The following is a 15247-nucleotide window of genomic DNA, read 5'->3' on the forward strand; positions in this document are numbered from 1 at the left end:
AAGATTTAAAATCTCAGCGTTCTTGAGAACAGATAAGATTTTTAATTACAAGTAAAATTGCAAAGCTGCTTGTTTTTGGAAACTTTTTAATTTTTTACATTTTAGATGGTGAGAAGCCCTTTTTATGTAAATTAATATATTATAGTGTGATAAGTGAAGTCCATAACTAATGTAAATACAAAATACAGATTATTGAGTGATATCTTCCTGCTGTAGCTATTTCCACCATTTCCTATAAACTTTTCTTAGAAAGTTATGATATAGGCACTGGATATACCATAAATGTCACACATACCAGTTATGTTATAAATGTCTAAGGTGATGATAAAATCCTTTTAATAAAATAGTAAGTGAACAACAGAAAATAGATTTGTCATTTACTAATTATTGTTAGTATTTTCCATCACCTTATGATTGTTGAGGATCAGCTGCCACAAACAAATCTGTGGCCGGGAGCATGACTGTGTAGGAGAAATACCAGAGTATACTTGCTCCCTTAATTCTCAGGACCAGCACTTGTTCCAGATGACTGACTCACTTAGATCCTAATTTTATGGGATCTCCGGGGGATATGACATCACATTAAAATAATGGAACACCAGTTTAAACTGACAATCATTTATATGAGTTATAAGAAACACTTCAAAATTGTTTACATATGTAGGATAATTTAATATTATATCTTCACACAATTAAGGAAATTGTTGCCACTACTTATCTTTTGTGTTTATTTTAAGTCACTTTCCTTTTTTCTCTTGTGGTATCAGTTTGCCATTTTTGGCACAAAATTCATCAATAAGACACTCGTGATTCATGAATTTAGCGCACAGTCACAAATAGTCTTCTTTCTATTCTTCTACTGTTTTTGCGACTTTTTGACACATATTGGCATAAAAAAGTCACACAAATTGGGGCAAAATGCTGGCATACTCAAAAATACATTAAGGGGGAGGCAAGGCAATGTTGTTACAAATTTTGAGACATTTTGAAAAGTAGCAGTAGACAAATCAGCTGAAAACATCTGGAATTGCTAGACTCAGCTCACAAGGCGAAAAACAGAAGAAAAAAAAAGGCGAGCACGTATAGACTACAAAACAAATAGAAGAATGAAATGGGTTAGAACAAAAATGCGGAAAACGCAAACAAAACAAGACAAAAAACAGGCTCAATGGCAATGATGATTCGGGGTCAGTATGTTTGTTGGCATTTTGCTTCACATAAAACCAGGAATGGGTAAAAAACCCAATTAAATCCTTTCTGTTAGTATTGTTATTCACTCCAGGTTCCATTCTTGTTTTTAGATCAATAGTACTGAAGAAAAATACAGATCAAAAGGTTTTCCAATTTTATGTAAACTATGTTTTTCCACTATATAATGGAAACTCTCCAACTTTCTAATATACATTGTCTTCCATTCCCCTGCCATTTTAAAGATCTTTACTGCAATCAGTGAATAGAAACATACTTCACAAAATGTTCATCTAGCAAAGGTCTCTTGTAATGAGCTGTAAAATTGATCAGCAAAAACACATTTTAAAAATGAACAAAATTGAGACATATTAGAAAGTCTCAGAATGTCCCATTATACAATGAATGAAAATTACATGAAACAAACCAAAAAAATTATTTACATTCACATAAAGCAGCTTGTGTTATTTGCATGTCTGACAAAAATAGTAAACTTACTAGTATTCTCTCCAGCATCTATTTTTTGCAGTTAATGCCTGGAGGAATATACAGCACAGTATATGTTTATCTAGAATAATTTAATTTAAAATGTATTATTTATACCACCCTTTATTTTAAAGGAAGATTATATATTTTGCACTCCAAGAGTAGGTTCCCACCAGGAAGCAGGTGCATTTGGCATAAAGACCATGTCCAAATGAGTGTACAAGTTATCCTGCAATACCTCAATGTTATCACAAACTCGCACCCTCATTTGCCTCCATTTGTGGACCATTGCTGCATGTACTGTGGCTCTTACACTGTAGGACTAAAGATGAGCGGATATGATAAGATTCAAATTCACCAAATTGCATGGGTTTTCTCAATAAATTTCATTTGCAGTAATCTTGTTCTCTGTGAATTGAGTGTCTTTTTATTATGCTCTGGAGTCTGGAAAGACTCTAGGGCATAATACAAATAAGATGTAGAATAAAAAAACAACTTATAATAATCTTAGTGCTCAACTCTGCTGCTCACTGTCTCCATGTATGGTCTTAGGTGCCTCTACTTATCACCACCTCACTATGAAACCTTCAGCATCATCACACTAGGCCAGAACTTCCACCCGTGACTAGGCCTGGGAAGTCCCTGCACCTCTGCAGAGAAGTCCTAGCCTAGGCCCAGTCACAGCTTGAAGTACTTGCCTTACATGGAAGTTACAAGGTAGTGGCACACATTGTGACATCACTGCTATGACCTTATGACGTATATGTGCATAGACATCTCAGTCCTAGTCACGACTGGAAGCCTACTTAGTGTGAATATGCTTGGGGTTTCAGCATGTGGTGGCAGTAAGAAGAAGTGCCAAGGATTGCATGCTGAGAGAGCAGTGATGGTCAAAGAGGTGGGCAGTGAGATGAGTATTATTATTATCTTTTTTATCCTTTTGCCAGTCATCTATGGTTCAGCAAAATGACTGGCAACCAGCTTTTTGCTGAATTTGTATAGAGCAAATTACAAAAAAAAAAAAATCTGTTTTCTGGACAATACAGATTTTTATAAAACTTTAATAAAATTCAATTCTGCTCAAATAAATTTGTACATCTCTATGTGGTACCCTTATAAATATTTTTTAAAATTTACTTTAAAGGGAACCTGTCATGTATAAAAATATGTGGTTAATCTGCAGGTTAATAGTGTAACGCACTGAGAGCCCTGTTGACATCTTGGATGTCCATGATGCTACCCTGTCCCACCCTAATGACTGAAAGCCCGTGGGTGTCAGGAGAAATAAAGTTAATTTCCTCTTGGCAGCGGGGCTCTCAGTGCGTGCACCGGACAGCTTCAGAAAGCTATTAACCTGCAGATTAAGGCTAGGTTCACATCACGTTAAGCAGCCCATTCAATGCTTAGCATTGACGGGCTGCATTATTGGTATAGCATAACGCAATTGCGTTATGCTATACCCACTAGCACAGATGATTCATCTGCGCTAGCGGAGACGGAGCCTCAGACGCTGCAGCCCGCGTCCGAGGCTCCGTCAGTGAATGACGGCACATCACGAACGCGTGCCGCTTTATGGCATGCGTCGCGATACGCCCGACAATGGGGCTGAATGGCAGCGTTAACGGACTGCGTTACACCGCGTCATACTGTGGTGTAATGCAGTCTGTCTAACGGACTGCCTAACGTAATGTGAACCCAGCCTAACCCCATATCTGCAGGTTAATAGTGTATTTTTACAATTACAGGTTCCTTTTAAGAAAATTAAAGAAGGATCACAGTGCAAGTAAATGACCAATCACAATTAATATTCTTTATATCATTTGTACATAAAATAGTGGTATACGGTATATTAGATGGATAGATGAATAAATTATCCCTGTTGTTATCAACCTGTAATAACAGATACAAAGCACTATTTTCTCTGGTTAGTCATGTTATCATCATGCAAGAACTTAGGTAATAAGTTAGGACCATCCCCACCAACGAGACCAATTTAAGGTTCTGTTTTAAAACTGAAAGTACCTTGAAGATATTTTCTATGCTTTCAGGTTCTACCAGGTGATAAGTTATAGCATCTTATTTTAGCCGGGCAGGAGGACGCAAAGGAAGCGGATCTGAGGACCTTACAGAAAGCTGCAGCGAAACATGAGCATCACCTTGAGGAAGACTTTTAAGTTCACCCTTTGAGATCCTGATGGCAAGCTTTGTTGTTCTAAAGAAAGAGACTCCAGCAGAGATGAAGTTTGCGTGTTTTCATTTCAATGTACATCACATTCCACCCCTGAAATCACGGTTTGAAGGTGACCAAAAAGTCTTGTATAAGACTATTTTTTACAGAACTGTGTGTGTTCAATGGTTTTACCTGGAATCCTATTTTTATTTCTTATTTAAATTTTGTACATTTTGATCATGTTTGCAATGCTCACAGAAATGTAGCGTTTATGTGTTTTATATGTTCTTGTCATCAGTTAGATATTTTTTAAAAAATTAAAATATTTTCTCTATAATTACAGAAATGAAGTTTTGTTTTCACAGCTTGAACATCTGTGATTTTATTAAAGAAAATGCTGAGCGTTCCTTAAATCCTGAAAAGCAGTGTTCACAAATTAAATTTCAACTGAAAAACAGTCAAGGTCTTTTGAACGCAGCCATAATATAGAAGATATGTAAATTAGCACCTATAGACATCTACGGCTTATGCTGTACTTCCATGTGCTTCCTATTTCATATGCAGCTTTTCTCATATAGTTGTTGCATGTTGCATCTCATGAAACATTATAAAGATTCTCACTTGTTAAATCACTTCTATAGGCGCGTTCACAAGCTCAGTATTTAGTCAGTATTTTACATCAGTATTTGTAAGCCAAAATGAGGAGAGGAACAATCAGAGGAAAGTATAATAGAAACATGTCACCACTTCTGTATTATCACCCACTCCTGGCTTTGGCTTACAAATACTGAGGTAAAATATTGACCAAATACTGAACGTGTGAACATTGCGTAAGGAGAAATACGGAGCACTCAGAGTGCTTGCAAATATGTAATAAGGAACTAAACTTTGTGCCACTATACAGACATATTGCACTTCCATCAGTCATTTTTATGAGGCTTCATGCTTTATTAGCTTACCTCTATGTCAGATTACAGAACCTCTTTTAACTCTAAGGCTGTGTGTCCACGTAGCGTTTTTTAAGCGTTTCTGCAGCGCTTTTAGACAAGCGATTCTGCTGCAGAAACGCTTAAGAAAAGCATCCAATTGATTTTTAATGAAAAACGCACATGTTGTGCCAATGGTGCGTTTTTAACCGCTGCGGAAACGGTTAGCGATTAAAAATGCAGCATGTTCATTAATTTTGCGGAATCGCACGCAATTCCGCATACCATCAATTATATGGGCAAAAACGCTTAGGAAAACGCATGCAAAAACACTTGACAAATGCTTACAAAAGAGCGTCAAAAAACGCATGTGTTTTCCCGGGAGCAGGGTGTGCGATTCTGCTCAGGTTTATTCTGCTTCAGAATCGCTACGTGGGCACATAGCCTAAGGCCATGTGCATACGTTGTAGATGGTGCTGCGGATTTTTCCGCATGGATTTGGAAATATCCGCAGGTAAATCCGCAGGTCAAAAGACCTGCGTTTTACCTACGGATTAGCCTGCAGTTTGACACCTGTACAATGGAGCAGGTGTAAAACCGCTTCGGATTCCGCACAAAGAATTGCCGTGCGCGGAAAATTCCGCAGCACGTGCACGGCGTTTTTTAATTTCCATTGAATACAATGGTACTGTACAACGCAGCGAAATCTGATGCAGATCCGCAGGGCCAAAAACACTGCTGATCCGCAGCAGAATCCGCAACGTGTGCACATGGCCTAATGGCTCATTCAGACGTCATTGATTTTTCACGTATACAAAAATCGGTCCAAATTTCATCAGTGCTTTTGAGTAGAGGTGTCATCGGAGTTTATTCATTGTCAATTCTTACCAGTTTATTTAGTTCCGTCATTTTTTTTCTGATAAAAAAAGCTGATGGAGGTGTCTCAACCTTCTCATACCAAACAGACTGTGAAAAATGCACAGCACAAACATGGCATCTAAAGCCCCCCGTCACTCATAGCGATCTCGCTAGCGAGATCGCTGCTGAGTCACAAGTTTTGTGACACAACAGCGATCTCACCAGCGAGATCACTGTGTGTGACACCTATCAGCGACCGGCCCCCCTGCCGGTATCGCTGATCGCTCTTGGAAAGCCCTGGACATTTCTTTGATCGCTGGTCTCCCGCTGGCCAGCACGCATCGCTGCGTGTGACAGGCGGGAGACTAGCGATCAGCTGGTAACTAACGCACACATCGGGTATCTAAGGGACGTGCCTCACTTAGAAACCCGATGTGTACGTTAGTTACCAGCGCACTGATGCAGGGAGCTGGTAACTAAGGTATACATCGGGTTTCTAAGTGACGCACGTCCCTTAGATACCCGATGTGTACCTTAGGTACCAGCTCCCTGCATCAGCGCGCTGGTAACTCAAGTACACAGCGATGCCGCTCGCTCGTCGTCGCTGGTGCTGATCGCTGGTGAAGCTGTCTGTGTGACAGCTCACCAGCGATCATGTAGCGACTCACCAGCGATCCTGACACGTTGATATCGTTGTCGGGATCGCTGGTGAGTCGCTATGTGTGATGGGGCCCTAAGTGCTATGCAATTTTTTCACTGAGTCATATTCTTGCTTTAGTGAGTTTGATCCGAGACTCTGATCAAGGTCAAACATGTCTCCTAGAATTTCTGCAAACCACTCAGTCCACGAAAATACATGGACATGTAAACAGCTCTGTAGGCACTGAGTATGAGTTCTGTCCAAGAAAGCAACAGAGAGAATTTGTGCTCGGAAAACAACTTCTGAATGAGCCCTAAAGATACAGTATTTTCTATACAGCTCACTGAGCTTATACTTTACACTATTATTTTACTGAGGGTATGCAGAAATATTATTGAAAGTCCCATTCAGCTATATAAGGCTTTCAGAAATCTGTGTGTTTACTAACCCCAATTCTGATCCATGGCAAATCTGCATCAAAATTTGCAACAAAATCTACATGTATTACTTTGATGAAATATGAATTTAATATACCAATGCAGGTCATTAATTGCTATGAGATTTTTCAGAAGTGTGTGGTATAAAATTTGGTAAAAACTCAGTTTGCTGATACGGGAATTATCTGCAGATTTTTCACAAACAAATGTAGATGAAAAATCTGTAGCATATCTACCACATGTAAACAGCTGTGAAAAAAAGCATGAAAATTGCACACACAAAGATTACATCCCATTTTTCAAGAGTGGGGTTTATGAAACACTGGACTTCATTTCTAAAAACTGGCCAAGAGAAAAGGTCCTTATTGCCTTAAAAATGTGATTGTCCTGCCTCAGGGTACAAGGCTGCAGTCACTCTATGTAACTGCAGACCTGTGAATCCTAACAGTGCGCAGTGTGCATGCTGTTAGGATTCTCTGATGTTGCTGTTGGGAGAGGGCGTGTGCGTGACCGCAAGTATGCGATTTGCATACATGCAGTCATGTGACAACTAGATGTGCATGGCCTCGCTCAATACAAGTGAATTGAGCGAGGCCTGATACATCTAGTCGGATTGTGGCCTGGAGTATGCATATCGCATATTTGTGGTTCCATGACTGCCCGTTTCCAGAGCCGTTACCAGAGTATCCACACATCCACAATGTGCACTCTGAGAACTAACAAGCCTGCAGTTGCATAAATTAGCTGCTGATTTGTATTCCAAGGCTGGACAACCCTTTTAACTTTCTACTTGCTTAAAGTATTTTGTGTTCACATTTTTATGACAGTGACTGGGCCAGACTAGCATTCTGGTAATAATAATACTTTTATTCATAAAGCACCAACATTTTAACAAACTGCCAGATGAGCCAGTTGGCATGGGCCGCAACACTTTTAATTACCGTATATCCGTTTTCTTATGAAATGAATACTTTTATCAACTGTAGTAAACCAGAGAAACATCGGCTGACTGCTCAGCCACTTATTCTAGCAGGCCTTAGGCTGCTTCCTGAGACCTGACAGAGGCCAATCCCATGCATGGGACATCGGACAGCATGATGACATACGGTAATTTCATTGCGCCTTCTGTGCCAGGTGAAATTCTAAGGTGAAGAGGAGCACATCATCACTGCTCGGCGTGCGAGCGGGGTAATGCATTAGTCTATTTTTATTGTTTTACAGCCACAGAAGGTTCTATTATTATAAGGAGATGAAAGGGGCACTCTTATTTTTATAACAAGGTGCACTGAGGCACTATTACTTTTAATATAAGGCTTGTGATGGTACACTATTAATATTATTATTATAAGAAGGCCCAAGAGATATTATTATATCTATTATTATATTTAAAAGGCTCATGGGGCAGCATTATTATTATAATGAGAGAATCTGAGGGGCACTATTATACTAATAATAAGGCACAAGGGGCATTACTATTTATTATAAGAAGGCACTAAGGGACATTATTATTGTATAGAGGCGTGTAAGGGGGACAGAGTGCATTATATAGCTATAAGGAGGCATAGGAGGCATTTTTACTATAAAGAGGCATGTTGGAATGATTTATAAGGAGGGAAAGGAGGCATTTTTACTATAAAGAGGCATGTGGGCATGATTTATAAGGAGGCATATTTACTATAAAGAGGCATGTGGGCATGATTTAGAAGGAGGCATAGGAGGCATTTTTACTATAAAGAGGCATGTGGGCATGATTTATAAGGAGGCATAGGAGGCATTTTTACTATAAAGAGACATGTGGCATGATTTATAAGGAGGCATAGGAGGCATTTTTACTATAAAGAGGCATGATTTATAAGAAGGCATAGGAGGCATTTTTACTATAGAGAGGCATGTGGGCATGATTTATAAGAAGGTATTTTTACTATAAAGAGGCATGTGGGCATGATTTATAAGGAGGCATTTTTACTATAAAGAGGCATGTGGGCATGATTTATAAGGAGGCATAGGAGGCATTTTTACTATAAAGAGGCATGTGGCATGATTTATAAGGAGGTATTTTTACTATAAAGAGGCATGTGGGCATGATTTATAAGAAGGCATAGGAGGCATTTTTACTATAAAGAGGCATGTGGGCATGATTTATAAGAAGGTATTTTTACTATAAAGAGGCATGTGGGCATGATTTATAAGGAGGCATTTTTACTATAAAGAGGCATGTGGGCATGATTTATAAGGAGTCATAGGAGGCATTTTTACTATAAAGAGGCATGTGGGCATGGTTTATAAGAAGGTATTTTTACTATAAAGAGGCATGTGGGCATGATTTACAAGGAGGCATAGGAGGCACTTTTACTATAAAGAGGCATGTGGGCATGATTTATAAGGAGGCAAAGGAGGCATTTTTACTATAAAGAGGCATGTGGGCATGATTTAGAAGGAGGCATAGGAGGCATTTTTACTATAAAGAGGCACGTGGGCATGATTTATAAGGAGGCATTTTTACTATAAAGAGGCATGTGGGCATGATTATAAGAAGGCATAGGAGGCATTTTTACTATAAAGAGGCTTGTGGGCATGATTTATAAGGAGGCATTTTTACTATAAAGAGGCATGTGGGCATGATTTAAAAGGAGGCATAGGAGGCATTTTTACTATAAAGAGGCATGTGGGCATGATTTATAAGGAGGCATATTTACTATAAAGAGGCATGTGGGCATGATTTAGAAGGAGGCATTTTTACTATAAAGAGGCATGTGGGCATGATTTATAAGGAGGCATAGGAGGCATTTTTACTATAAAGAGACATGTGGCATGATTTATAAGGAGGCATAGGAGGCATTTTTACTATAAAGAGGCATGTGGGCATGATTTATAAGAAGGTATTTTTACTATAAAGAGGCATGTGGGCATGATTTATAAGGAGGCATTTTTACTATAAAGAGGCATGTGGGCATGATTTATAAGGAGTCATAGGAGGCATTTTTACTATAAAGAGGCATGTGGGCATGGTTTATAAGAAGGTATTTTTACTATAAAGAGGCATGTGGGCATGATTTACAAGGAGGCATAGGAGGCACTTTTACTATAAAGAGGCATGTGGGCATGATTTATAAGGAGGCAAAGGAGGCATTTTTACTATAAAGAGGCATGTGGGCATGATTTAGAAGGAGGCATAGGAGGCATTTTTACTATAAAGAGGCACGTGGGCATGATTTATAAGGAGGCATAGGAGGCATTTTTACTATAAAGAGGCATGTGGGCATGATTATAAGAAGGCATAGGAGGCATTTTTACTATAAAGAGGCTTGTGGGCATGATTTATAAGGAGGCATTTTTACTATAAAGAGGCATGTGGGCATGATTTAAAAGGAGGCATAGGAGGCATTTTTACTATAAAGAGGCATGTGGGCATGATTTAAAAGGAGGCATAGGAGGCATTTTTACTATAAAGAGGCATGTGGGCATGATTTATAAGGAGGCATATTTACTATAAAGAGGCATGTGGGCATGATTTAGAAGGAGGCATTTTTACTATAAAGAGGCATGTGGGCATGATTTATAAGGAGGCATTTTTACTATAAAGAGACATGTGGCATGATTTATAAGGAGGCATAGGAGGCATTTTTACTATAAAGAGGCATGTGGGCATGATTTATAAGAAGGCATAGGAGGCATTTTTACTATAGAGAGGCATGTGGGCATGATTTATAAGAAGGTATTTTTACTATAAAGAGGCATGTGGGCATGATTTATAAGGAGTCATAGGAGGCATTTTTACTATAAAGAGGCATGTGGGCATGATTTATAAGAAGGTATTTTTACTATAAAGAGGCATGTGGGCATGATTTACAAGGAGGCATAGGAGGCACTTTTACTATAAAGAGGCATGTGGGCATGATTTATAAGAAGGTATTTTTACTATAAAGAGGCATGTGGGCATGATTTACAAGGAGGCATAGGAGGCACTTTTACTATAAAGAGGCATGTGGGCATGATTTATAAGGAGGCAAAGGAGGCATTTTTACTATAAAGAGGCATGTGGGCATGATTTAGAAGGAGGCATAGGAGGCATTTTTACTATAAAGAGGCATGTGGGCATGATTATAAGAAGGCATAGGAGGCATTTTTACTATAAAGAGGCTTGTGGGCATGATTTATAAGGAGGCATTTTTACTATAAAGAGGCATGTGGGCATGATTTAAAAGGAGGCATAGGAGGCATTTTTACTATAAAGAGACATGTGGCATGATTTATAAGGAGGCATAGGAGGCATTTTTACTATAAAGAGGCATGTGGGCATGATTTATAAGAAGTCATAGGAGGCATTTTTACTATAGAGAGGCATGTGGGCATGATTTATAAGAAGGTATTTTTACTATAAAGAGGCATGTGGGCATGATTTATAAGGAGTCATAGGAGGCATTTTTACTATAAAGAGGCATGTGGGCATGATTTATAAGAAGGTATTTTTACTATAAAGAGGCATGTGGGCATGATTTACAAGGAGGCATAGGAGGCACTTTTACTATAAAGAGGCATGTGGGCATGATTTATAAGAAGGTATTTTTACTATAAAGAGGCATGTGGGCATGATTTACAAGGAGGCATAGGAGGCACTTTTACTATAAAGAGGCATGTGGGCATGATTTATAAGGAGGCAAAGGAGGCATTTTTACTATAAAGAGGCATGTGGGCATGATTTAGAAGGAGGCATAGGAGGCATTTTTACTATAAAGAGGCATGTGGGCATGATTATAAGAAGGCATAGGAGGCATTTTTACTATAAAGAGGCTTGTGGGCATGATTTATAAGGAGGCATTTTTACTATAAAGAGGCATGTGGGCATGATTTATAAGGAGGCATTTTTACTATAAAGAGGCATGTGGGCATGATTTATAAGGAGGCATTTTTTCTATAAAGAGGCATGTGGGCATGATTTATAAGGAGTCATAGGAGGCATTTTTACTATAAAGAGGCATGTGGGCATGATTTATAAGAAGGTATTTTTACTATAAAGAGGCATGTGGGCATGATTTACAAGGAGGCATAGGAGGCACTTTTACTATAAAGAGGCATGTGGGCATGATTTATAAGGAGGCAAAGGAGGCATTTTTACTATAAAGAGGCATGTGGGCATGATTTAGAAGGAGGCATAGGAGGCATTTTTACTATAAAGAGGCACATGGGCATGATTTATAAGGAGGCATAGGAGGCATTTTTACTATAAAGAGGCATGTGGGCATGATTATAAGAAGGCATAGGAGGCATTTTTACTATAAAGAGGCTTGTGGGCATGATTTATAAGGAGGCATTTTTACTATAAAGAGGCATGTGGGCATGATTTAAAAGGAGGCATAGGAGGCATTTTTACTATAAAGAGGCAGGTGGGCATGATTTATAAGGAGGCATAAGAGGCATTTTTACTATAAAGAGGCATGTGGGCATGATTTATATGGAGGCATTTTTACTATAAAGAGGCATGTGGGCATGATTTATAAGGAGGCATAGGAGGCATTTTTACTATAATGAGGCATGTGGGCATGATTTATAAGGAGGCATTTTTACTATAAAGAGGCATGTGGGCATGATTTATAAGGAGGCATTTTTACTATAAAGAGGCATGTGGGCATGATTTATAAGGAGGCATTTTTGCTATAAAGAGGCATGTGGGCATGATTTATAAGAAGGCATAGGAGGCATTTTTGCTATAAAGAGGCATGTGGGCATGATTTATAAGGAGGCATTTTTACTATAAAGAGGCATGTGGGCATGATTTATAAGGAGGCATTTTTACTATAAAGAGGCATGTGGGCATGATTTATAAGGAGTCATAGGAGGCATTTTTAATATAAAGAGGCATGTGGGCATGATTTACAAGGAGGCATAGGAGGCATTTTTACTATAAAGAGGCATGTGGGCATGATTTATAAGGAGGCATAGGAGGCATTTTTGCTATAAAGAGGCATGTGGGCATGATTTATAAGGAGGCATTTTTACTATAAAGAGGCATGTGGGCATGATTTATAAGGAGGCATATGAGGCATTTTTACTATAAAGAGGCATGTGGGCATGATTTATAAGGAGGCATTTTTACTATAAAGAGGCATGTGGGCATGATTTAGAAGGAGTCATAGGAGGCATTTTTACTATAAAGAGGCATGGCATGATTTACAAGGAGGCATAGGAGGCATTTTTACTATAAAGAGGCATGTGGGCATGATTTATAAGGAGGCATAGGAGGCATTTTTACTATAAAGAGGCATGTGGGCATGATTTATAAGGAGGCATAGGAGGCATTTTTACTATAAAGAGGCATGTGGGCATGATTTATAAGGAGGCATTTTTACTATAAAGAGGCATGTGGGCATGATTTATAAGGAGTCATAGGCATTTTTACTATAAAGAGGCATGTGGGCATGATTTACAAGGAGGCATAGGAGGCATTTTTACTATAAAGAGGCATGTGGGCATGATTTATAAGGAGGAAAAGGAGGCATTTTTACTATAAAGAGGCATGTGGGCATGATTTTAAGGAGGCATATGAGGCATTTTTTCTATAAAGAGGCATGTAGGCATGATTTATAAGTAGGCATTTTTACTATAAAGAGGCATGTGGGCATGATTTATAAGGAGGCATTTTTACTATAAAGAGGCATGTGGGCATGATTTATAAGGAGTCATAGGAGGCATTTTTACTATAAAGAGGCATGTGGGCATGATTTACAAGGAGGCATAGGAGGCATTTTTACTATAAAGAGGCATGTGGGCATGATTTATAAGGAGGAAAAGGAGGCATTTTTACTATAAAGAGGCATGTGGGCATGATTTTAAGGAGGCATATGAGGCATTTTTTCTATAAAGAGGCATGTAGGCATGATTTATAAGGAGGCATTTTTACTATAAAGAGGCATGTGGGCATGATTTATAAGGAGGCATTTTTACTATAAAGAGGCATGTGGGTGTGGCGCCCCTAAGGCTCAGTCGCCACAGAGGTACTGCACCTTCTCCTAAGGCGTATTGCCCCACCAACTAGGTAAGTTGGTAACTCCTTTCCACACTCCAACACCTGCACCCCACACACGGGATAGTTCAGCAGGACCACATTGCGGCTTCGTAGCAGAGCACCATTCGTGTGTCCTTGCTTCGTAACACGAGATGTGCTGGGAGGTGGGTGGAGTTGAGACATATAAAAGGATGGGAAAGTATAAGATTAGGAGTTCAGTTCAGATCAGTCTGGAGGTCAGTCTGACAGAGGGTCAGAGAGGAAGGAAGCCACTCGGGAGGAGTGGGGATCCCTGGAAGAAGGGATGGAGGAAGGAGTGCTGCAGCTGCCTCAGTGACCTGAGCCAGCTAGCACGGGAAAGGAACAGAAGGAGAAAGATGTAGAACTGCAACCTAAGCTTCCATAAGAGAGAGGAGGAACAGCGCGGAACGAAGGAGTAGGAGAACAGAGAGGAGTTGTGGGTTGGAAGAGGAACCCTGCCTATAGGTTCTCAGCGCAAGGCCGGGGCCCGGTCCACAAGGTTGTATGGACACTTATGGTTCTGCAGCAGACACCGGTGGAGTAGTTGGCTGTCAATGCACTACTCCCATCTAAGACTTGGGGCACAACAGCAACTGAATAGAGAGCCAGGACTCCGGAGAAGGGAGTCCCCGAGAGAGGCTACAGCTGTCTGCCATACAAGTAGAGTTGTTAGGAACATCTGACAGGAGGAACTCCAGAGTACCACGGTACTGGAGCTCTTCACACCTTAAGGCGCAATAGAGGAGTCGTTCAGGAAAGGTACATGTTGGCGGAGTGTTGGAGAGGAGAATCCTGACTTGCCCGGGAGGTTGATTGAGTCTCTGCCCCGGACACAGCATGGAAGCGGGCCCCAGTGTGTACCACAAACTGTGAGTAAAGCTTTGGAACTGCAAGCCTTGGTGTCTTCCATTCCTTTGTGCGCTAACACCGTCAGCACCGCTACATCTGGGTACCAACATTCTTCACACCACCTGCGCCTATTCTCATCTATTGCAATTACACTGCCCTGGGGTTACAGCTTCACCTGTGGGGAGCTACACCATCTATGCTGCAACACACCATCAGCCCCAGAGGATGTGCACGCAGCGTTGGCTTAACATCTTGCTTGCCAAACACCACAGGTGGCATCACGAACTATCACATAAACTATATCACAAACCACCATTGATTTGGGCGCCCAGGGCCACAGACCGGGTCACCGCTGCCGTGACACATCCCGCTGACATCGGCCCAGTACCGAGTACCCCACAGCCCTGGGAGGGCGACCCATGGGCATGATTTATAAGGAGGCAAAGGAGGCATTTTTACTATAAAGAGGCATGAGGGCATGATTTATAAGGAGGCATAGGAGGCATTTTTACTATAAAGAGGCATGTGGGCATGATTTATAAGAAGGCATAGGAGGCATTTTTACTATAAAGAGGCATGTGGGCATGATTTATAAGAAGGCATAGGAGGCATTTTTGCTATAAAGAGGCATGTGGGCATGATTTATAAGGAGGCATTTTTACTATAAAG

At 40.1% G+C, this 15247-nt stretch overlaps 1 protein-coding gene across 2 annotated transcripts in view; it reads left to right on the plus strand.

Annotated features, from left to right (window-relative positions):
* The window catches only part of CRLF1 (cytokine receptor like factor 1), a 231137-nt gene extending 226989 nt beyond the window's left edge, over positions 1-4148 (plus strand). For both annotated transcript variants that reach the window (XM_073588657.1, XM_073588646.1), the window contains exon 8: positions 3723-4148. In XM_073588657.1, the coding sequence (XP_073444758.1) occupies positions 3723-3736 (14 nt within the window). In that variant the 3' untranslated portion in view covers positions 3737-4148. The remainder of the gene's footprint in view (positions 1-3722) is intronic.
* The last annotated feature ends 11099 nt before the right edge of the window (positions 4149-15247 follow it).

This window comes from Dendrobates tinctorius, unplaced genomic scaffold (assembly GCF_039654945.1).
Source record: "Dendrobates tinctorius isolate UK_male_01 unplaced genomic scaffold, ASM3965494v1 ptg000011l, whole genome shotgun sequence".
Lineage (NCBI taxonomy): Eukaryota > Metazoa > Chordata > Amphibia > Anura > Dendrobatidae > Dendrobates > Dendrobates tinctorius.